At 43.8% G+C, this 23,761-nt stretch overlaps 1 protein-coding gene across 2 annotated transcripts in view; it reads left to right on the top strand.

The window, feature by feature from the left end:
• Positions 1–23,490, top strand: part of LOC144511903 (lysine-specific demethylase 5B-like) — a 371,069-nt gene extending 347,579 nt beyond the window's left edge. Inside the window, exons 24-26 of one of the 2 annotated variants that reach the window (XM_078242346.1) lie at positions 425–642; positions 1,898–2,224; positions 22,698–23,490. In XM_078242346.1, coding sequence (XP_078098472.1) covers positions 425–642; positions 1,898–2,224; positions 22,698–22,850 — 698 coding nt within the window. In that variant the 3' untranslated portion in view covers positions 22,851–23,490. Of the gene's footprint in view, positions 1–424; positions 643–1,897; positions 2,225–4,943; positions 5,384–22,697 lie in introns of those variants that run through there. The other variant, XM_078242347.1, reaches the window with a different exon arrangement.
• The last annotated feature ends 271 nt before the right edge of the window (positions 23,491–23,761 follow it).

The following is a 23,761-nucleotide window of genomic DNA, read 5'->3' as shown; positions in this document are numbered from 1 at the left end:
ATGGATGCAATGCAGTGATAGACCCAGGGTGAATCCATTGCGGAATTAATTCATTAAGACGTTTCGTGTGAATTGCTCTGGATTCTGAATAAGTTGCATGATCATCCATTATTGAACTTCTGTTTCACTCTTGCACTTCTGTCACTTTTCATGAAAAAAAATCAATCCCAACAATAATTCTCTGGACTAGTTCCTCATTGGAGACAGAAATTTAGTCCTTGAGGTAGCTGACTTTATTTGATGTTAAATTACGACATCAGCCACAAATATTGACTCTTATTTATTGTCCTTGAAAATCTTCTCATAAAATGAGAATTTCTGCCTTAGAGAAAGTTTTGTAAACAAATATTTTGAAAACTCGTGCAACTCTGAACTTCTGAATGCTGGCTAGGGAAATAACTTTTTAAAATGTCTACTCTTGCAGGGTTGTGCCTGTCTGATGATGTGAGGTCCCAACTTGATGAACTAATGATGGAGGCTCTTCTGCTGCAGGTCTCACTGCCTGAGATGCAGCACATTTACCAGATCTTGTGGACAGCTCAGTACCCTGTAGTAGGTCACCAGCAACAAGCTGAACTACTGAACTATGAACCAATGAAGGTCATGCAGTGTCTTGCAGAGACCTGTTCTTCTACAGCTGAGGTATGGGACTGCAAAGACTCGATAGCAGAACAGCAATGTATTTGGGCAGTCAACCTATAAATACTGTCCTAAATGTGCCTCTACCACTGGCATTTTTCCAGATTAGATAGGCTCAATGACAACTATTTCAAACATTTAATTAAGCTTTGAGGAAACCAGCACATGATGGACGGTATGTGGAACATCCTAGATCTCATCTTTGCCTGTCTTTTTGGTCAATTCTGCTTGTCAACACCATAGTTTAGTCTTCAAGTCAAAGTAAGGAAAATAAACACAGGTAGAGTCCCTGTTTGCTACAATGGACTGAATATATTTCTCCCCTCCCCCCGCACACACACTGGGGGAACCTGCTCTCCCCTACTCACGACTAGATAAGTTGCAAAGGGCTCCAAATTGAAGTCATTGCACCCACTGAACTTATGTCCAGGAGTAATGCTGAAGACTACCCAGTGTATTAAGGTGTTTGTTTGCAAGGTTCTCTCAAACCAATCTCCCATCACTGAGAGCCAGCTCTCCCCGTCCAGGTCTCGTTCATACTAATTTCCTGGAACAGTGTAGTTAGCTAGCTCAGATACCAAATCACTTGATCTATCATCATGAAAGGGGAGCTGATTCTGTTACAATGTGCTGAGTACATAATTCAGGCTGATGAAAGTATGCAATTTTATGGGACTGCCACATTATCAAGGGGGTGCTGCAGCTTTCTGAAACAAAAACAGAAAATGCTGGAAAATCTCAGCCGGTCTGACAGCATCTGGAGAGAGAATAGAGCCAACGTTTTGAGTCTGGATGACCCTTTGCCAGATGTTTCTGTTTTGGTACATTACCATCACCCTTATATAACTAGCAGTTGGACACATGGCATAACCTATTCAATAGTGGTTCCAATAGTTGGCAATGTAAAATATAAAGAACTCACAAACTCCATCAAGGTAGAAATTGACCTGTGAGAAATGAATATTTTAACCTTCCTAGCTAACAGAAGAATCTGTGCTGGGAAGTTTGCAGCTTTTTGCTCCAGACATGTCAAATTACCTGAGATGTTGACTTAATCCCTGTTGGATGAATTCATTTCAGAAATCATAAATAGCCACAAAATGAACTCTTTGAAATTTAAATTTTGCACAGTGCAATATATTAACATAAATAACAAAGAGAATCCTTATAGTGATTAGTAATCACAAGAACTCTCCAGTAATCAGGGACACATGCACAATAATAATACACAGGATTTGCGCTGTCTGTTATGTTTCAGGATGAAGGTTGTCGTTTAAAGCCAGTGGAAAGAGAAGGAAACTGTGAGAAAAAGAAGAGACGGCTTGAAAAAGATGATTCGATGGGTGAAAAGAGAGAAAAATTAAAAAAACTAAGCAACCCAAAAAAGAGAAATCTCAAATTACATCAAGAAAAATCGAACGATCTAAGCTTGGTGAAAATAGAAGCAGATAAATATTTTGAATTTCTACAGCCTCATGAGGCATTGTCTGTGATAATGGAGCCTCCGTATTCTGAACCAGAGGACTCTGAAGATGATGATGCAATCTGCCCTGCAGAAAGCTGTCAGCAGCCAGAGGGAGATGAGGTCAGTATTCATACAATTTTTGTTCACTACATTGGAGCATAATAGATGCAAATAAACTGTTGGATATTTTAATGGAAGAGGGTTTTATTTCGCAGAATAATGAACAGAGAGTTGAGGATGAAATTTGTTTTGTTTCCAGGCTACATTTACAAGTAGACTACAGAACTGTCCGATATAAATCCTAATTGTTGGAATTTCAGTTGCAAGCTATTTAACTTGGCTATCACCTTTCATCAAAAGGCATAAACATGTTTAAAATAGCAAACTTCAATGAAATCTTATTACTTTTATCAGTTTTTTCTTTTTCTGTGTGATTAATTCAAATTAATTAATTCTAATTCCAATGTACTCTGCTCCCTGTATCCTAATTTGCCCCATGTCCGTTACCCCATTGCTTGTTAACCTACATAACCCACATTCTTGGAGGGATTTGAACCAGCTCTATCTCTGTAATCTGCTCTAGCTCCAATATCTGCACTCCTCCAATGCTGGCTGTTTAAACATCTATGCCATTTGTGGCCATGACTCAACTGCCAAAACCCTCAGCTCTGAAATTCTCACGTTTCTGCTCTCTCTCGCTCTCTTCCTTCTCTAATACCCTCCTTGAAACATACCTCTTTGACCAATATTTGATCATCTGCTCTGATTGCTCCAGTATGGCTTTGTGTCAAATTTTATTTGATAACACTCATAGGTGTCTTGGGAATTTTTAATAGAGTACATTAATGGCTGTTTTGCTCACTTGCTCCTTCTCTCATTACTTATTTGCTTTTTTTCTCACACTGGGACTTCATTTGGAAATGTGATTTGTAAATATTGGAAGCAAGAACCAGCAACTCCTTCAGTGATGATGTATAACTATTAAGAATGTATCCTTTCATTAAGTGCTTTTCATTCCCACTATGTGGTTTTTTTTGCATTCTCTCCTCCTGTGAGAGGAAGAGGAACTGCAACATCCAGCAATGTGGAGATGCAAGATTGTGTTTGGGGCAAGTGACAACATACTTTGGGATTAGTGCCAGAGGGCTGCTAGGTTTGAGACCAATGACAGAGCAGGAAAATAGTAGGGAAATAGCTATTGCTCATTCAGGTTCAATGTGAACATTGAAAAGAAATTAAGTAATCACAAGAAATAGGAGCATGAGTAGGCCATTTGGCTCCGCCAGTCAATAAGATCGCGGCTGATTTGATTGCTTCCTGCTTCCCATAACCCTTGATCAAAAATCTCTCTAACTTGGCCTTGAATATTTTCATGACCCAGCCTCCACTGCTGTTTGGGGTGAGAATTCTAAAGACCTAACAACTCTTTGAGAAAATAAATTCCTCCTCATCTCAGGCTTCAATGGGAGAACCGTTATTTTGAAATTGGTCCCTGGTTCTAATTCCCCACAAGGGCAGACATCCTCCTAGCAGCTACCCTGTCAAACCCCCTCAGAATCTGATATGTTTCATTAAGATCACTTTTTATTCTTCTAAACTCCCAAAGCTGTACAAAACTGCCTTATTTTTGTGCTCCAATCCGTTTGCAATAAAGTATGGTATTGTTTCCTGTTCTCAGCCACGTACTATACTCCTTATACACCTATGACTGTGTGGCCAAATTCCCCTCCAACTCGATTTTCAAGTTTGCTGACGACACCACCATAGTGGGTCGGATCTGAAACAATGATGAGACAGAGTACAGGAATGAGATGAAGAATCTGATGAACTGAGGGGGTAATAATCTTTTCCTCAATGTCAACATAACGAAGGAGATTGTCATCGACTTCAGGAAGCGTAGAAGAGAATATGCCCCTGTCTACATCGTAAGAGTTTTAACAACACCAGGTTAAAGTCCAACAGGTTTATTTGGTAGCAAACACCATTAGCTTTCGGAGCGCTGCTCCTTCGTCAGATGGAGTGGAAATGAGCTCTCAAACAGGGCACAGAGACACAAAAATCAAGTTACAGAATACTGATTAGAATGCGAATCCCTACAGCCAGCCAGATCTTAAAGATAGAGACAATGTGGGTGGAGGGAGCATTAAGCACAGGTTAAAGAGATGTGTATTGTCTCCAGACAGGACAGCCTGCAAGTCCAGGAGGCAAACTGTGGGGGTTACTGATAATGTGACATAAATCCAACATTTATGTCACATTATCAGTAACCCCCACAGTTTGCCTCCTGGACTTGCAGGCTGTCCTGTCTGGAGACAATACACATCTCTTTAACCTGTGCTTAATGCTCCCTCCACCCACATTGTCTGTATCTTTAAGATCTGGCTGGCTGTAGGGATTCGCATTCTAATCAGTATTCTGTAACTTGATTTTTGTGTCTCTGTGCCCTGTTTGAGAGCACATTTCCACTCCATCTGATGAAGGAGCAGCGCTCCAAAAGCTAATGGTGTTTGCTATCAAATAAACCTGTTGGACTTTAACCTGGTGTTGTTAAAACTCTTACTGTGTTCACCCCAGTCCAACGCCGGCATCTCCACATCCTGTCTACATCAACAGGCACGAAGTAGAAAGAGTGGAGAGCTTCAAGTTTTTAGGTGTCCCAGATCACCAACAACCTGTCCTGCACTCCCCTCCCCCTCCCCCCGTGCCAACACTATCGTTAAGAATGTCCACCAACGCCTCCACTTTCTCAGAAGACTAAGGAAATTTGGCATGTCAGCTATGACTCTCACCAACTTTTACAGATGCACCATTGAAAGCATTATTTCTGGTTGTATCACAGCTTGGTACGGCTCCTGCTCTGCCCAAGACCGCAAGGAACTACAAAAGGTCGTGAATGTAGCCCAGTCTATCACGCAAACCAGCCTCCCATCCATTGACTCTGTCTACACTTCCCGCTGCCTCGGCAAAGCAACCAGCATAATTAAGGACCCCACGCACCCCGGACATTTCCTCTTCCACCTTCTTCCGTCGGGAAAAAGATACAAAAGTCTGAGGTCACGTACCAACCGACACAAGAACAGCTTCTTCCTGCTGCCATTAGACTTTTGAATGGACCTACCCTGCATTAAGTTAATCTTTCTCTACACCCTAGCTATAACTGTAACACTACATTCTGCACTCTCTCGTTTTCTTCTCTATGAACGGTATGCTTTGTATAGCGCAAGAAACAGTACTTTTCACTGTATGCTAATACATGTGACAATAAATCAAATCAAAGCCAACTTTGTGTTCCTTGTGTGAATATACCCAAGTACCTTAGAATAACAATATTTACAAATTTCACGCCTTTTAAAAGATATTTTACTTTTCCATTCTTACGACTAACGTTCTTACAGATCCCACATTATACTCTGTTGCCCACTCACTTATCTTTATCCAGTTTTTTGCTTGCATTCCAAATTAGCATTATCATCAGAAACTTTGAATGCAGTACTCTTGGTCTTTTCATCTAAGACATTAATTTAGATTGTTAATAGTTGGTCCTTGCAGCACTCCATTATTTACAGCGTGCCAACTTGAAAATGCCACTTTTATCCCTACTTTTTCCTCCTGTCTATTAACCAATCTGCCATTCATGCTAATATGTTACCAGCAACTCAATGAGCTCTTACCTTGCACATTAACCTTTTGCGTCATACTTTTTGAATTTTATTTTTTATGCGATGTGAGCATCATTAAAAAGGTCAGTATTTGTTGCCCACCTCACTGCCCTTAGAAGAAGGTAGGTCAACCAAATCCAGAACTACCTGGAGATGTAAATTCAGATAAGGAAGAAAAAGTGTACTTATGATAGTTGCCGGGTAGAAAATAAAGTTGAGAACCAAGAGGATTACAGAAGGTTCAGAGGGAAGCTGAAAAACCTCATTTAAGAAGCGAAGATGGATGATGAGAAAATACTGGCAGCCAACATAAAGGAGAATCCCAGAGTCTTCAATCGGTATATAATTAGTAAAAGGGTGGTTAAAGGAGGTGTAGGGCCGATTAGGAATCTAAAAGGAAATTTACACACGGAGGCAGAGGACATGGCTGAGGTATTCAATGAATACTTTGCATCCGTCTTACCAAGGAGATAGATGCTACCCAGGACATGGTGACAGATGAAGAAATTCTGCCCCTCGAATGATTAAAAATAGGTAAGGAGGGAGTGTTGAATAGATTGTCGATACTGAAAGTTGACAAGGCACAAGGATAAGATGAGATACATCCAAGAATATTGAAGGAAGTAAGAATGGAAATTGAAGGTGTGTTGTCCGTAGCCTTCCGGTCTTCTCTAGACTCAGGGGAAATGCAAGAAGACTGGGGAATTGCAAATGTTATGCCCTTGTTCAGGAAAGGTTGTAAGGATAGCCCCAGCAATTACAGGCCATTCAATTTAACATCAGTAATGGACAAGAATCTAGAAATAATTATTCGGGATAGAATTAGTAGTCACATGGGAAAATGTGAGTTGACTTGGAAGAATCAACAAAGATTTCTAAAGGGGAAACTAAAGTGTTTAACTAACTAGCTGGCGTTTTAGGAGTTAACAAAGGGTCGATGAGGGTAATGCTGCAGACAATGCCACACAGACTTGCGAGAATAGTTATAGCTCATGGAGTAAAAGGGACAGAAGCAACATGGATACAAAATTGGCTGACTAATGGGAAGTAGTGTGTGATAGCTGATGGATATTTTTCGAGCTGGAGGAAGGTTTGTAGTGGTGTTCCCAAGGAATTGGAATTGGGATCTTTGCTTTTCCTGATATATATTAATTATCTAGATCTTCGTCTGCAGATGACACAAAATTTGGAAATATTATAAACTATGAAGAGGACAGTGTAGAACTTCAAAAGGACATGGACTAGTTGGTCGAGTGGGCAAATAGATGGCAGATGAAATTCAATGCGTAAAAGTGTGATGTGATGCATTTAGGTAGGAAGAATATGAAGAGGCAAACAAAAAGAGCAATACAGCACAGGAACAAGCCGTTCGCCCACCAAGCCTGCGCCAACACATGACACCTTTCTAAACTAAAGACCTTTTGCCTCTACACTGTTCGTATCCTTCTATTCCCTGCCTATTCATGTTTCTTTCAAGATGCCTCTTAAATATTGCCATTGTATCTGCTTCTACTATCTTCTGTGGCAGCGCTTCCAGGCACTTACCACCCTCTGTGTAAATAAAAAAACTGGCCTCTCACATTTCCTTTAACTTTCCCCCTTTTACCTTAAACCCATGTCCCCTTGACATTTCTACCCTGGGCAAAAATACTCTCGACTATCCATGCCTCTCATAATTTTGTAAATTTCTATCAGGTTGCCTTGCCCCATAGCCTCTGATGTTCAAGTGAAAACAAACTGTTTGTCCAATCTCTCCTTATAGCTAATATCTTCCAAACCTGGCAACGTCCTGTCCTGGTAAATCTTTTCTGTAACCTCTCCAAAGTCTCTACATCCTCCTGGTAGTGTGGCGACCAGAACTGTATGCAATATTCCAAATGTGGCCAAACTAAAGTTGTATACAGCTGCAACATGACTTGCCAATTTTTATACTCTATACCCCGACTGATGAAGGCAAGCATGTCATAGAATCATAGAAACCCTACAGTGCAGAAGGAGGCCATTCGGCCCATCGAGTCTGCACCGACCACAATCCCACCCAGGCCCCACCCCCACATATTTACCCACTAATCCCTCTAACCTACGCATTTTAGGATTCTAAGGGGCAATTTTTAACCTGGCCAATCAAACTAACCCGCACATCTTTGGACTGTGGGAGGAAACCGGAGCACCCGGAGGAAACCCACGCAGACACGAGGAGAATGTGCAAACTCCACACAGACAGTGACCCGAGCCAGGAATCGAACCCAGGACCCTGGAGCTGTGAAGCAGCAGTGCTAACCACTGCGCTACCGTGCCGCCCACCGTGTCATACACCTTCTTGACAAAGAACAAAGAAAATTACAGCACAGGAACAGGCCCTTCGGCCCTCCAAGCCTGCACCAATCATGCTACCCGTCTGAACTAGAACCGCCTACCCTTCCGGGAACCATATCCCTCTATTCCCATCCTATTCCCTCCAAGTGAGGTCGTGCCTTACAAATTTGGTGGAGTTTTTTGAGGAAGTGACAAAAACGGTTGATGAAGGAAGGGCCGTGGATGTCGTCTATATGGATTTCAGTAAGGCATTTGACAAAGTCCCACATGGCAGGTTGGTTAAGAAGGTTAAGGCTCATGGGATACAAGGAAAAGTGGCTAGATGGGTGGAGAACTGGCTTGGCCATAGGAGACAGAGGGTAGTGGTCGAAGGGTCTTTTTCCGGCTGGAGGTCTGTGACCAGTGGTGTTCCACAGGGCTCTGTACTAGGACCTCTGCTATTTGTGATATATATAAATGATTTGGAAGAAGGTGTAACTGGTGTAATCAGCAAGTTTGCGGATGACACGAAGATGGCTGGAATTGCGGATAGTGAAGAGCATTGTCGGGCAATACAGCAGGATATAGATAGGCTGGAAAATTGGGTGGAGAGGTGGCAGATGTAATTTAATCCGGATAAATGCGAAGTGATGCTTTTTGGAAGAAATAATGTAGGGAGGAGTTATACAATAAATGGCAGAGTCATCAGGAGTATAGAAACACAGAGGGACCTAGGTGTGCAAGTCCACAAATCCTTGAAGGTGGCAACACAGGTGGAGAAGGTGGTGAAGAAGGCATATGGTATGCTTGCCTTTATAGGACGGGGTATAGAGTATAAAAGCTGGAGTCTGATGATGCAGCTGTATAGAACGCTGGTTAAGCCACATTTGGAGTACTGCGTCCAGTTCTGGTCGCCGCACTACCAGAAGGACGTGGAGGCATTGGAGAGAGTGCAGAGAAGGTTTACCAGGATGTTGCCTGGTATGGAGGGTCTTAGCTATGAGGAGAGATTGGGTAGACTGGGGTTGTTCTCCTTGGAAAGACGGAGAATGAGGGGAGATCTAATAGAGGTATGCAAGATTATGAAGGGTATAGATAGGGTGAACAGTGGGAAGCTTTTTCCCAGGTCGGAGGTGACGATCACGAGGGGTCACGGGCTCAAGCTGAGAGGGGCGAAGTATAACTCAGACATCAGAGGGACATTTTTTACACAGAGGGTGGTGGGGGCCTGGAATGCGCTGCCAAGTAGGGTGGTGGAGGCAGGCACGCTGACATCGTTTAAGACTTACCTGGATAGTCACATGAGCAGCCTGGGAATGGAGGGATACAAACGATTGGTCTAGTTGGACCATGGAGCGGCACAGGCTTGGAGGGCCGAAGGGCCTGTTTCCTGTGCTGTACTGTTCTTTGTTCTTATTCATGTATCTATCCAGACGTCCCTTAAAAGTCACTGTTGTGGGACATTTACCACTTCGGAGTCAGACTTGGAGGTTCAACAAAACAGTTTTATTTCGGACAAAGCTTTGGGAGAAAGCACTGGTACTCCGCAGTACTTGGCAGCTACCTTCTCAACTACACAATGGTAGTTGAGCATCTTTTATGCCTTTTAGACAATAGGCAGTACGGACATTAGCCGTTAACACATCGTTACAAGTTGAGTAGATCGACAGTTAACACATCATTGTACATAGAATGGATACATTCATGCAGTTATGTCCTTTATCAATGACTGGTTTCGATATACATACATTTATGTATTTATGTCCCATCAGTGGCTGATCTCGTTACATTTATGCATTTATGTCCCCATCAGTGGCTGATCTTGTTATCAAACTCATTGTTCTGGGTCTGCTCTTTATCTCAAGTTTTAAAGTGCCCCAGGTCTGACCAGTTTCCTGCAGCAATTCAGATACTGCAGGTTTTAACGCTTTGTATAATGTCTGTGTCCAAAGTCAGTGCCTTTTAATGTCCCTTCCCAGAGTCCATTTTGTGTGCCAGGTAACCATTTTGTGTCCATCGCTTTAATTTCACCAAAACAGTCACTATCGCATCCACTTCCACTAGCACCCTTGGCAGCGTGTTCCAGGCACCCACCACCCTCTGTGTAAACAAAACTTGCCTTGTACATCTCTTTTAAACCTTGCCCTCTCGCACCTTATACCTATGCCCCCTCTTCCATCCTGGGAAAAAGTTTCTGACTATCCACTCTGTCCATGCCCTTCATAATCTTGTAGACTTCTATCAGGTCATCCCTCAACATCGTCGTTCCAATGAGAACAAACCATATTTCTGCAACCTCTCCCCATAGCTAATGCCCCCCATACCAGGCAACATCCTGGTAAATCTTTTCTGTACCCTCCCCAAACCTCCACATCCGTCTGCCATCTATTTGTCCACATCCTTCTGGTAGTGTGGCGACCAGAATTGAACACTATATTCCAAATGCGGCCTAACTAAGGTTCTATAAAGCTGCAACATGACTTGCCAATTTTTAAACTCAATGCCCCAGCCGATGAAAGCAAGCATGCTGTATGCCTCCTTGACTACCTTCTCCACCTGTATTGCCACTTTCAGATCCCTCTACCTATCAATACTCTTAAGGGGTTCTGCCATTTACTGTATATTTCCCATCTGTATTAGACCTTCCAAAGTGCATTGCCTCACATTTGTCCGGATTAAACTCTGCCATCTATTCGCCCAAGTCTCCAACCGATCTACATCCTGCTGTATCCTCCCGACGGTCCTCATCGCTATCCGCAATTCCACCAACCTTTGTGTCATCCGCAAACTTACTAATCAAACCAGTTACATTTTCTTCCAAATCATTTTAATATATATAATATATATATATATATAAAATACAAACAGCAAAAGTGCCAGCACTGATCCCTCATCACAGCCCTCCATTCAGAAACGCACCCTTCCACTGCTACCCTCTATCTTCTATGACGGAACCAGTTCTGTATCCATCTTGCCAGCTCACCTTTGATCCAGTGTGACTTCACCTTCTGTACCAGTCTATCATGAGGGACCTTGTCAAAGGCCTTACTGAAGTCCATGTAGACAACATCCACTGCCCTACCCTTATCAATCACCTTCGTCATTTCTTCAAAAAACTTGATCAAGTTAGTGAGACATGACCTCCCTTTAACAAAACCATGTTGCCTCTCACGAATATGTCCACTTAGTTCCAAGTGGGAGTAAATCCTGTCTTGAAGAATCCTCTCCAATAATTTCCCTACCACTGACGTAAGGCTCACCAGCCTGTAATTACCTGGATTACCCTTGCTACCCTTAAAAAAGGAACAGCATTGGTTATTCTCCAAACTCTGGGACCTCCCCTGTAGCCAGTCAGGGTACAAAGATTTCTCTCAAGGCCCCAGCAATTTCCTCCCTTGCCTCTCTCAGTATTCTGGGTATATCCCATCAGGCCCTGGGGACTTGTCTACGTTAATGCTTTTCAAGACCCCCAATACTTCCTTATTGATCTCAACATGACCCAAACTATGTACATACCCTTCCCCAGACTCATCATCCACTGACGCAAAGTATTCATTTAATACCTCGCCCATTTCCTCTGGCTCCACACATAGATTCCCTCCCCTGTTCTTGAGTGGGCCAACCCTCTCCCTGGCTACTCTCTTACTCTTTATATATGTATAAGAAGCCTTGGGATTTTCTTTAATCCTGCTGGCCAATGACTTTTCGTGACCCCTTTTAGCCCTTCTGATTCCTTGCTTAAGTTTCTTTCTACTTTCCTTGTATTCCATACTTGCTTCGTGTGTTCTCAGCCTCCAATTAGCCTTGACAAATGCTTCCTTTCTTTGACGAGGCTCACAATATCTCTCGTTATCCAAGGTTCCTGAAACTTGCTGTACTTATCTTTCCCCCTTACAGGAATGCGCCAGTCCTGAATTCCTATTAACTTACACTTGAATGCCTCCCACATGCCAGATGTTGATTTGCCCTCAAACATCTGACCCTAATCTACATTCTTCAGTTCCTGCCTAATATTGTTGTAATTAGCCTTCTGCCAATTTAGCACCTTCAGCTGAGGACTACACTTATCTTTATCCATCAGTACCTTAAAGCTTACTGAATTGTGGTCACTGTTGCTGAACTGCTCCCCAACTTAAATGTTGACCACCTGGCCAGGCTCAATTCTCCAATACTGGTCAAGTATGGCCCATTCCCTGGTTGGACTATCTGCATTCTGTTTCAAGAAACCCTCCTGGATGCTCCTTACAAACTCGCCCCATCCACGCCCCGAGCACTAAGTGAGTCCGAGTCAATATAGGGGAAGTTAAAATCACCCACAACAGCAACCCTGTTATTTTTACACCTTGCCAAAATCTGCCTACCTATCTGTTCCTCTATCTCCCGCTGGCTGTTGGGAGGCCTATAGTAAACCCCCAACATTGTGACCACACCTTTCCTATTCCTGAGCTCTACCCATATTGCCTCGCTGTATGAGCCCTCCGAGGTATCCTCCCGCATTCCAGCTGTGATATTCTCCTTAACCAGTTGTGCAACTCCACCACCCCTTTTACATCCCCCTCTATCCTGCCTGAAATATCTGTATCCTGGAGCTGCCAATCCTGTAGTTCTCTTAACCAAGTCTCTATAATGGCAACAACAACATAGTTCCAAGTACTAATCCAAGCTCTAAATTCATCTGCCTTCCCTGTTACACTTCTCACATTCAAACAAATGCACTTTAGTCCATTAGACCCTCGTTGGTTAGCAACCACACCCTACCTGCTCTTCCTCTGAGTCTTACTGGCTCTACTCTCTAGTTCCCCTTCAGTTAATTCACCTCTGCTTTGATGGAGGCAGGCACGCTGACATCGTTTAAGACTTACCTGGATAGTCACATGAGCAGCCTGGGAATGGAGGGATACAAACGATTGGTCTAGTTGGACCAAGGAGCGGCACAGGCTTGGAGGGCCGAAGGGCCTGTTTCCTGTGCTGTACTGTTCTTTGTTCTTTGTTCTTTCTTTGTTCTTTATTCCCATACTCCTGCAAAACTAGTTTAAATCCTCCCACGTGACACTAGCAAACCTCCCGGCCAGAATATTTATGCCCTTCCAGTTTAGATGCACCCCATCCTTCTTGTACAGGTCCCACCGGCCCCAGAAGAGATCCCATTGGTCCAGATATCAGAAACCCTCCCTCCTACACCAGCTGCTTAGCCACGTGTTGAGCTGTACTATCTTCCTATTTCTAGCCTCACTGGCACATGGCACAGGGAGTAATTCTGAGATTACAACCCTCGACCACCTTATCCACCTGTCTTGCCGTTTTCAGGAAACTGTGGACCTGTGCACCTCGATCCCTCTGTATGCTAATGCTTCTAATGATTCTGCCATTTACTGTAGACCACCTACATTCTCCTCCAAATCATTTACATATATTACAAACAACAGGGTTCCCAGCACTGATCCCTGTGGAACACCACTGATCACAGATCTTCAGTCAGAAAAACACCCTTCCACTGCTATTCTCTGTCTTCAGTCCTGTATCTATCTCACAAACTCACCACAGATCCCATGTGACTTCACCTTCTGTATCAGCCTGCCATGGGAGACCTTGTCAAAGGCCTTGTTCAAGTCCATGGAGACAACATCCACCACCCTTCCCATATCATTCATCTTTGTCATTTCCTCAAAAAGCTCAATCAAGTTCGTGAGACACGACCACCCCCGCACAAAGACGAAATGAAATAAGGGGTAAAATTCTTAACGAGGTTCAGGAGCAGAGGGACCTGGGTGTACACGTGCATAGATCATTGAATGTGGCAGGTCAGGTGAAGAGATATAGTACTTTGAAGCATATAGTATTTTGGGTTTTATTAATAGGGGCATAGAGTACAAAAACAAGGAGGGACTTATACACTAGTTAGATCTCAGCTGGAATATTGAGTACAGTTATACCCTATAGGAAAGATGTGAACACATTGGAGAGAGTGCAAAAGAGATTTACAAGAATGGTTCCAGAGATTAGAAACTTCAGTTATGAGGATAGATTGAAGAGAAACATAGAACCTAGAGGCAGGATTGGGTCATTTGGCCTGCTCCACCATTCATTATGATCATGGCTGATCATCAAATTCAATATCCTGCTTCCCTTCCCCCGATTTCCCTTGATCCCTTTAGTCCCAAGAGCTATTTCTAATTTCTTCTTGAAATCAGACAAAGTTTTGGCCTGAACTATTTTGTGGTAGGGAAAAAAAAGCAAATTACTGCAGATGCTGGAAACCAAAAGAGAAAATACTGGGAAATCTCGAAAGGTCTGGCAGCATCTATAAGGAAAGAAAAGAGCTGATGTTTCGAGTCCAGATGACCCTTTGTCAAAGCTAAAAGGCATATAAAGTGGGAGATATTTATACTGTTGGGTGAGGGAATGAAAGGTGAGTCATAGCCACAGAAACAAAGGGAAAGGCTGCTAATGGCACCCCCTGATGGGGGGAGATCATCACTGCTTGGGAGGGGGGGGTGTTGCTGGAGATCGGAGCACTCTTGGACGGGGCTGACCCGGGAATGCTTGTGGGGGCCACAGTGGGGGGGGGGGGGGGGGGGGGGTGGAGGGGCAGACTGAGGGTCAGTGATCAAGCTGGCCAGCAAAACACAGGCTGCCAGTTCAGGGCCACTGTGCATGCGCAGAGTTCTGGAACTGTCAGACCCCGGTCTGAATAGGCCCCCCCAAGCTTTTAGTGATATTCCCGATTGTGACCTCTGCATTGCACAGCGTGTGGGAGATTCTTGTCTGAACTCCCACTGAAATAACAATCGTGAATTACACCATTTTTCCTGCCAATTCAGCACTTGGAATTTTTTTGGGAGAATTACCTCCGAGATCTTTTCTCACCTCTATCTTTATTCCCATTCTTTATTATTACGGCAACCCCCCTTTCCATTTTGCCAGATCTTCCAGGTAGCGGCAGTACTGGCCACATTGCCACTGACCTTGTTTCTGACCTGACTGTTGCCAATTTTCAGCTGGGACTTTCGATCCTAGCTGAAGCAGATATCAATCTGTGCAGGCAAGTCTAGCAAGTGCAGGATAATTGAAGGAATGGAGATATACCCCATTTTTATGGCACTAGCTGCCATACTCGGGTAAGGTCCATTTATTTTAATGAATGGATGTGTGAGTAGATGCATAAATGGGTGAATAGTTGAGTGGATTAATGGGTTGGTTGGGGGTGCAGTCAGGTGGTCAGGGAGGCGTTCAGTCTGGGAGGAATGTTGCGTGGCTGTAGTGGGGTGGTCAGGTGTTTGGGGGATTAGTCAGGTCAGTGGAGTTAATTGGATGTGTGGGGACAGTAGTTGGGTCAAGGGGTGTCAGTCGGGTTGGGGGTTAGTTGAGTCTGGGAGGGGGGTGACTGGGGGCTTCGGTTGTGGCGCTCGGTTGTGTTGTGCAGCTGTTAAATTAGATACTAAACTAACATTTCCTGGGTAAGTATGCTGGTAGCCGAAGTCTCTACTCAAAGCTCAGGATAGGAGACATTTGCAAAGGGTCCCAGACAGTAGGAAATGAGCCCATTTGAAGTTTAAAATTTCCCAAACAATTCTCATGTATGTATGTGTGTCAGGACTTCCATTGGATCCTATGCGTAACACCCAACATGCATCCAATCTCCAGCAGTCTGCAGACCAGAGGATTTGGGCCCAAGTTCTTACTTTGTCATTGTCCATGTAACTACTGACAACATGGACAGAACAAGGAAAGAGGTTCTGCACAGTCAGTATGAGAAGTCTTTGGATTATTACCTGAGCCATGTGCAAATTGGCATAGGGCAAATAAATTGGGAAAAATAAACTAAAACTGAAAATGATTCCTTAGATTTTTCTAGGGAGGAACCACCTGACTTTGACTTGTCAATCAATCTTCCCTCACAATGCAAGGTCATAAAAAAATCCCAGAAAGTACCTGAGGCCCAGAGTAAAAATAAACAAACCCCCAATTAAACCATTGAAGCAGCAATCAACGGACTTCTAGCAGCCAACCCAGCAACAATGAAAGAAAAAGCTGCTGATAGCTGCAAGGAACATGATTTAAGAAAAAATACATTTCTTCAAGGTACACTAATATCACAAGATGTAGAATCTGTTTTAGGTGGAGTTGAGGAAAAATAGAGGAAAGAAGTCTCTCTCCAGGCCCCTTTATCAGTAACCTGAATGTAAGACAAAATATACAGGAAAAAATATTGGATGCTTGTAATAAAGGGATGGCAATAATCATGGGTGATTTTAATCTACACATAAACCGGAAAAATCAGACTGGAGCCTGGATGAGAAGTTCATAGAATGTTTCAAGACAATTCCTGAGACAGTTTCTGGAACCAAACTAAGTATTTTGTCACGTGACAGGATTAATTAATGACCTCAGCGTGAAGGCACCCCCACTTAGTAGCGATCGCAATATGATTGAATTTTACTCCAGTTTCAAAGGGAGAAGAGTGGGCTGGCACAGTGGTTAGCACTGTTGCCTCACAGCGCCAGAGACCTGGGTTCGATTTGCGGCTTGGATCACTGTCTGTGGAGTCTGCATGTTCCCCCGTGTCTGCGTTGCTTTCCTCTGGGTGCTCTGGTTTCTTCCCACAGTCCGAAAGATGAGCTGGTTAGGTGCATTGGCCATGTTAAATTCTCCCTCAGTGTACCCGAACAGGCGCCTGAGTGTGACGATTTTCACAATAACTTAATTGCAGTCTTAATATAAGCCTATTTGTGACACTAGTAAATAAACTTTAAAACTTTAAGCCAAGGCAAGTATTTTAAACTTAAATAAGGGCAACTATGTGAGCATGAAAGCTGAGCTAGCTAAAATGAACTGGGATACTAGGATAGTGGATAGGTCAATAGAGAAGCAGTGGCAGATATTTAAAGGGATATTTCAGAACAAGTATACTCCTACTAAAAAGAAAAGGTCTAAGAGGAGGAATCACCATTCGTGGTTAACTGAAGATGTTTGGGTGGAGTTTGCACCTTGTCCCTGTGTCTGCGTCGGTTTCCTCCGGGTGTTCCGGTTTCCTCCCACGCTCTGAAGATGCGTGGGTTAGGTTGACGGGGCCTGGGTGGGATTGTTGTCGGTGCAGGCTCAATGGGCCAAATGGCTCCTCCTGCGCTGTTAAGGATTCTATGTAAGGATTCTAAGTTAGAGAAGGACCCTAAAGGAAAAAAAAGTAAAATGAGTGTAGGTCCTCTGGTGAGTGAGGAGGGTGAGTTAATAGTAAATAAGGAAATGGCAGATGAAATTAACAGACATTTTGCTTCTGTCTTCACTATAGAGGATACAAAAACATTCCAGGAATAGCTGGAAATCAAAGAGATTGAAGGGGGAGTGGAACTTGATGAAATTGCAATCATTCGAGAAGTTGTACTGAGCAAATTAATGGAGCTGAGGGCTGACAAGTCTTCGGGTCCTGGTGGACTTCTTTCTAGGGTCTTAAAAGAGGTGGCTAATGAAGTAGTAGATGGGTTGGTGTTCATTTTTCAAAATTCAAGAAGAAAGGGATTCAGAAAGCAGGAAACTATAAGCCAGATAGTTTGATGTCTTCTTGGAGAAAGTGTTGGTATCAGTCATTAAGGAGGTTATAACTGGACACTTAAAAGAAACTCAAAATAACTTGGTAATTCTGCAACCACATCTCCAACATGGTTGTTAGCATGAATCCATTTGCGCTATTAATTCTTCTTTTTTCAGAAAGCTTTGCAAATTCAGATGTGGTGCCATTAACTTTTATTTTTATTCTATTTTTTCCTGATATCACCAATGCTCTATGGGCAAAAAATGCTGGCCTAGCCAACAATACTCTACATTCACTGAAACTTTGTTTAAAATCACTTTTTGTTGATGGAATATGTGTGCTGCTGGCAAAATCAAGTCACTGCGCAACCCTCAATGCCTTCGAGAAGGTGGTAGTGTGTCGTGTCTTAAACTGCTGCCATAAAGGGGGTAGATATGCAGAGGGACCTGGGTGAGCAAGTCCACAGATTCTTGAAGGTGACGTCACAGGTGGAGAAGCTGGTGAAGAAGGCATATGGCATGCTTGCCTTTATAGGACGGGGCATAGAGTATAAAAGTTGGCGTCTGATGTTGCAGATGTATAGAACGTTGGTTCAGCCGCATTTGGAATACTGCGTCCAGTTCTGGTCGCCACACTACCAGAAGGACGTGGAGGCTTTAGAGAGAGTGCATACCAGGATGTTGCCTGGTATGGAAGGGCTTAGTTATGAGGAGAGATTGGGTAAACTGGGGTTGTTCTCACTGGAAAGACGGAGGATGAGGGGAGACCTAATAGAGGTGTATAAAATTATGAAAGGCATAGATAGGGTGAACAGTGGGAAGCTTTTTCCCAGGTCGGTGGTGACGTTCACGAGGGGTCATAGGTTCAAGGTGAGGCCCATTGAGTCTGCACTGACAAGTGAGAAACACCTGATCTCCCTTCGAATCCAGTTTACCAGCACTTGGCCCATAGCCTTGAATGTTAAAACATGCCAAGTGCTAATGGCATGATAGAGCTCAGACGAGACTCTTTGGCCCATCAAGTCTGCACTGACACATGAGAAACATCTGACCTCCCACCTGATCCCATTGACCAGCAGTTGGCCCATAGCCTTAAATATTATGACGTGCCAAATGCTCATCCAGATACTTTTTAAAGGATGTGAGGCAACATGCCTCTCCCACTCTCCCAGGCAGTGCATTCCAGACCATCACCACCCTCTGGGGTAAAAGTGTTTTTCCTCACATCCCCCCTAAACCTCCTGCCCCTCACCTTGAACTTATGTCCTCTCGTGACTTTGATTCTTCAAATAAGGGGAACAACTGCTCCTTATCCACTCTGTATCCACCTTGATCAGGTCACCCCTCAGTCCTCTGCTCCAACGAAAACTGCCTATCAAACCTCTCTTCATAACTTAAATATTCCATCCTGGTGAATCTCATCTGCACCCCCTCCAGTGCAATCACATCCTTCCCATAATGTGACAACCAGAACTACACACAGTACTCTAGCTGTGGCCTCACCAAAGTTCTATACAACTCCAATATGATTTGCCTGCTTTTGTAATCTATGCCTCAAATGATAAAGGCAAGTGTTCCATATGTCTTTTTCACCACCCTACTAACATGCCCTAACTCCATCAGAGACCTATGGACAAACATGCCAAGGCCCACAGAACTTCCTTGTGCCATGCTGTTCATTGAATACTTCCTTGTCAAATTACTCCTTCCAAAGTGTACCACCTCATACTTTTCAGGGTTAAATTCTATTTGCATCTTACTTGCCCATTGGACCATCCCGTCTATATCTTGAAGCCCAAGACATTCAGCCTCACTGTTAACCTGGCCAATCTTTGTGTCATCCGCAAACTTACTATTCCTACCCCCACATAGTCATCTATGTCTTTTATTCCATGTCATGTACTGAGTCACTGTGGGTGGAACTCAGAAACAGGAAGAGTGCAGTCACTATGCTGGGGGTGTACTACAGACCACCCAAAAGCCCACGGGAAGTGGAGGAAAGGATATGTCAGGAGATTCTGGATAGGTGCAGAAAAAATAGGGTTGTTGTAGTGGGGGACTTTAATTTCCCTGGTATAGACTGGAAAGTGCTTAGAGCTGGGGTTCCGGATGGGGAGGAATTTGTAAAATGCATACTGGAAGGTTCTTTGGAACAGTATGTAGATAGCCCGACTAGAGAGGGGGCTATACTGGACCTAGTTCTGGGAAATGAGCCCGGTCAGGTCGTCAAAGTTTCGGTAGGGGAACATGTGGCAAATAGTGACCACAACTCTGTAAACTTTAGGATCGTAATGGACAAGGATGAGTGCTGTCCTATGGGCAGGGTGCTAAATTGGGGGAAGGCTAACTATAGCCGGATTAGGCAGAAATTGGTGGACGTTGATTGGGAGAGGATGTTCGAGGCTAAGTCCGCGTCTGGCATGTGGGAGTCTTTTAAGGAACAGTTGATAAGGCTGCAGGATAGGCATGTGCCTGTAAAAAGGAAAGGTAGGATTCGAGAGCCGTGGATAACCAGGGAAATTGAGGATCTGATTAAAATGAAAAGGGAGGCATACGTTAAGTCCAGGCAACAGAAAACAGATGGAGCTCTGGAGGAATACAGAGAGAGTAGGAAAGAACTCAAACGGGGAGTTAGAAGGGCAAAAAGAGGTCACGAGATGTTCTTGGCAGGCAGGATTAAGGAGAATCCTAAGGCATTCTATTCATACGTTAGGAACAAAAGAGTTGTCAGGGAGAAAATCGGACCTCTCGGGGACAAAGGAGGGGAATTATGCTTAGAACCCAAGGGAATAGGGAAGATCCTAAATGAATACTTTGCATCGGTATTCACGAAGGAGAGGGGCGTGTTAACCGGGAGTGTCTCAGAGGGAGGTGTTGACCCGTTAGAGAAAATCTCCATTGCAAGGGAGGAAGTGTTAGGTTTTTTAGGGAACATTAAAACTGACAAAGCCCCAGGGCCTGATGGCATCTATCCTTGACTGCTCAGGGAGACGAGGGATGAAATTGCTGGGCCTCTGACGGAAATCTTTGTCGCTTCTTTGGACACAGGTGAGGTCCCTGAGGATTGGAGGATAGCGAATGTGGTCCCGTTGTTTAAGAAGGGTAGCAGGGATAACCCGGGAAATTATAGGCCAGTGAGCTTGACGTCCGTGGTAGGGAAGTTGTTGGAGAGGATTCTTAGGGACAGGATGTATGTGCATTTAGAACGGAACAATCTCATTAGTGACAGACAGCATGGTTTTGTAAGAGGGAGGTCGTGCCTTACAAATTTGGTGGAGTTTTTTGAGGAAGTGACAAAAACGGTTGACGAAGGAAGGGCCGTGGATGTCGTCTATATGGATTTCAGTAAGGCATTTGACAAAGTCCCACATGGCAGGTTGGTTAAGAAGGTTAAGGCTCATGGGATACAAGGAGAAGTGGCTAGATGGGTGGAGAACTGGCTTGGCCATAGGAGACAGAGGGTCGCGGTCGAAGGGTCTTTTTCCGGCTGGAGGTCTGTGACCAGTGGTGTTCCGCAGGGCTCTGTACTGGGACCTCTGCTATTTGTGATATATATAAATGATTTGGAAGAAGGTATAACTGGTGTTATCAGCAAGTTTGCGGATGACACGAAGATGGCTGGACTTGCGGATAGCGGTGAGCATTGTCGGGCAATACAGCAGGATATAGATAGGCTGGAAAATTGGGCAAAGAGGTGGTAGATGGAATTTAATCCGGATAAATGCGAAGTGATGCATTTTGGAAGAAATAATGTAGGGAGGAGTTATACAATAAATGGCAGAGCCACCAAGAGTATAGAAACACAGAGGGACCTAGGTGTGCAAGTCCACAAATCCTTGAAGGTGGCAGCACAGGTGGAGAAGGTGGTGAAGAAGGCATATGGTATGCTTGCCTTTATAGGACGGGGTATAGAGTATAAAAGCTGGAGTCTGATGATGCAGCTGTATAGAACGCTGGTTAGGCCACATTTGGAGTACTTCGTCCAGTTCTGGTCGCCACACTACCAGAAGGATGTGGAGGCATTAGAGAGAGTGCAGAGAAGGTTTACCAGGATGTTGCCTGGTATGGAGGGTCTTGGCTATGAGGAGAGATTGGGTAAACTGGGGTTGTTCTCCCTGGAAAGACGGAGAATGAGGGAAGATCTAATAGAGGTGTACAAGATTATGAAGGGGATAGATAGGGTGAACGGTGGGAAGCTTTTTCCCAGATCAGAAGTGACGGTCACGAGGGGTCACGGGCTCAAGGTGAGAGGGGCGAAGTATAACTTGGATATTAGAGGGATGTTTTTTACACAGAGGGTGGTGGGGGCCTGGAATGCGCTGCCAAGTAGGGTGCTGGAGGCAGACACGCTGACATCATTTAAGACTTACCTGGATAGTCACATGAGCAGCCTGGGAATGGAGGGATACAAACGATTGGTCTAGTTGGACCATGGAGCGGCACAGGCTTGGAGGGCCGAAGGGCCTGTTTCCTGTGCTGCACTGTTCTTTGTTCTTTGCTGGCACAGGTTCTTTTGGGCAGAAGTGCCTCCATCAGTATAATGTGATATAATGTTAAGAGCCAGTTGGAGAAAAACACCAGTGGCTCAAAATTCGCCATGAAACATAAATTCAGTGTTAAATTCAGGCCCTTTCAGTAACTTTCTGTCTGGAGGTCTGCTCAGCAACTCTGTTACACGTTTCCATACAATCTTTGGATTTGGGGTCCAGCTTGCTTCAATTACGTTCTCACTTAGTTTAGGTGTATATTTTAATCACTTGCCCTCGACCTGATCCAGCAGGGTACAAAACAGAAGTGATGAAGCACCTGATTTCAGCGAATTTCATGGTTCATTGCTTCTCATTTCTGTCCGTATCCACATACAAGCTGGGCGCAACATATCCTAAAATTCGCCCCTTGGAGTATGAATTGCAAACATGTCTCAATCAGTAAATTGACATGGAAATCTGAAAAAAAAAAGAACTAGAGAAACTTTGCAATAATTTATTTACTGGTGAAAACATAACCCTTCACTAAATTCAGCTTTTTCCCAACAAAACGCAGACGTTAATGGAATGATGAAGTTGGATTACAGTGATGCTGCCAGTAAACAATTTTTCCTTTTTATATAGGTTGACTGGGTCCAGTGTGACGGCAGCTGCAACCAGTGGTTCCACCAGATCTGTGTGGGTGTTTCTTCAGAAACAGCAGAAAAGGAGGACTATATCTGTGTCAACTGTACTGTAAAAGACCAGAATAACCGGAAGCAGAATGGCCAGGGCTAGCTTTTAATAGTTGCTAATGAATCTCAGATTCCACTAGAAGCAGTGGATTTGGTGTCGCTACAAACACACAAATGGTGCTATATCTCTACTCAAGGGATCATCTACAAGGACTCTCAAACTTTTCCACCTTTGTATTTTCTCATTCTTGTACGAAGTTTTTGTCTGTGGTTGTGAAAGTGTATGATGCTGGCAACACCCAGGGGTTTTCTACCCATTATGGAGACAATTGGCTCTCTTCGAATAATGCCTATTTCCCATACCTCAGTTTGAGACTTGCCTGCATAGATACCCAATCGCATTGGGTGTTAAGACCTGCATACACCAAAAAAAATACTTTTTTCTAGGGACCCCTGTTCAGTACAAGCATCTTAATCTTAGAGAGATTCTGACTTGTGTTTTGTAGGTTAGTTTTATTTATCTCAGCAATAACAGGTTTGCCAGTTAAAGAGCCAGATACAATTTCTCAAATGTTTTGGCTGTTGTACAGAATGCAAATGTTTAGGCTCTTAGTGGCACAGGAAAGATAGATAATGGACTGAGTTCTATAATCTTACTGCCTACGCTGTACTTTGGCTTATTTTGGTAGCTTGTATCTAATGTTGCAGTCTCCTTTGTGAAATAAACCTTTGTTTATGAATGAGCTTTTCAGACTGCAATTTGTAATGCATCCTTTAAAAATTTCCAATCCAGAGTCAGTCCATTGTGTCCAGTGGCCTGATGACTGGCAGTGATAGTGGCTAAGTGACCAAGAAGAAAAAAATAGAGAGCTAATTTCTTTATTTTGCTCAGATCCTGGTAAAACTCTCAGCAGATAGTACAAAAGGAACACCACTACTACAGTCACTCGGCAATAGCTCCTACTGCAAGAGAACAAATGTGCTCTTCGGCGATAATTATTGGGCTGGGCAGAG

This window comes from Mustelus asterias, chromosome 25, assembly GCF_964213995.1.
Source record: "Mustelus asterias chromosome 25, sMusAst1.hap1.1, whole genome shotgun sequence".
NCBI classification, from domain to species: domain Eukaryota; kingdom Metazoa; phylum Chordata; class Chondrichthyes; order Carcharhiniformes; family Triakidae; genus Mustelus; species Mustelus asterias.
The sequence above is the reverse complement of the archived record's forward strand: the minus strand, read 5'-3'. Positions and strand labels throughout refer to the sequence as shown.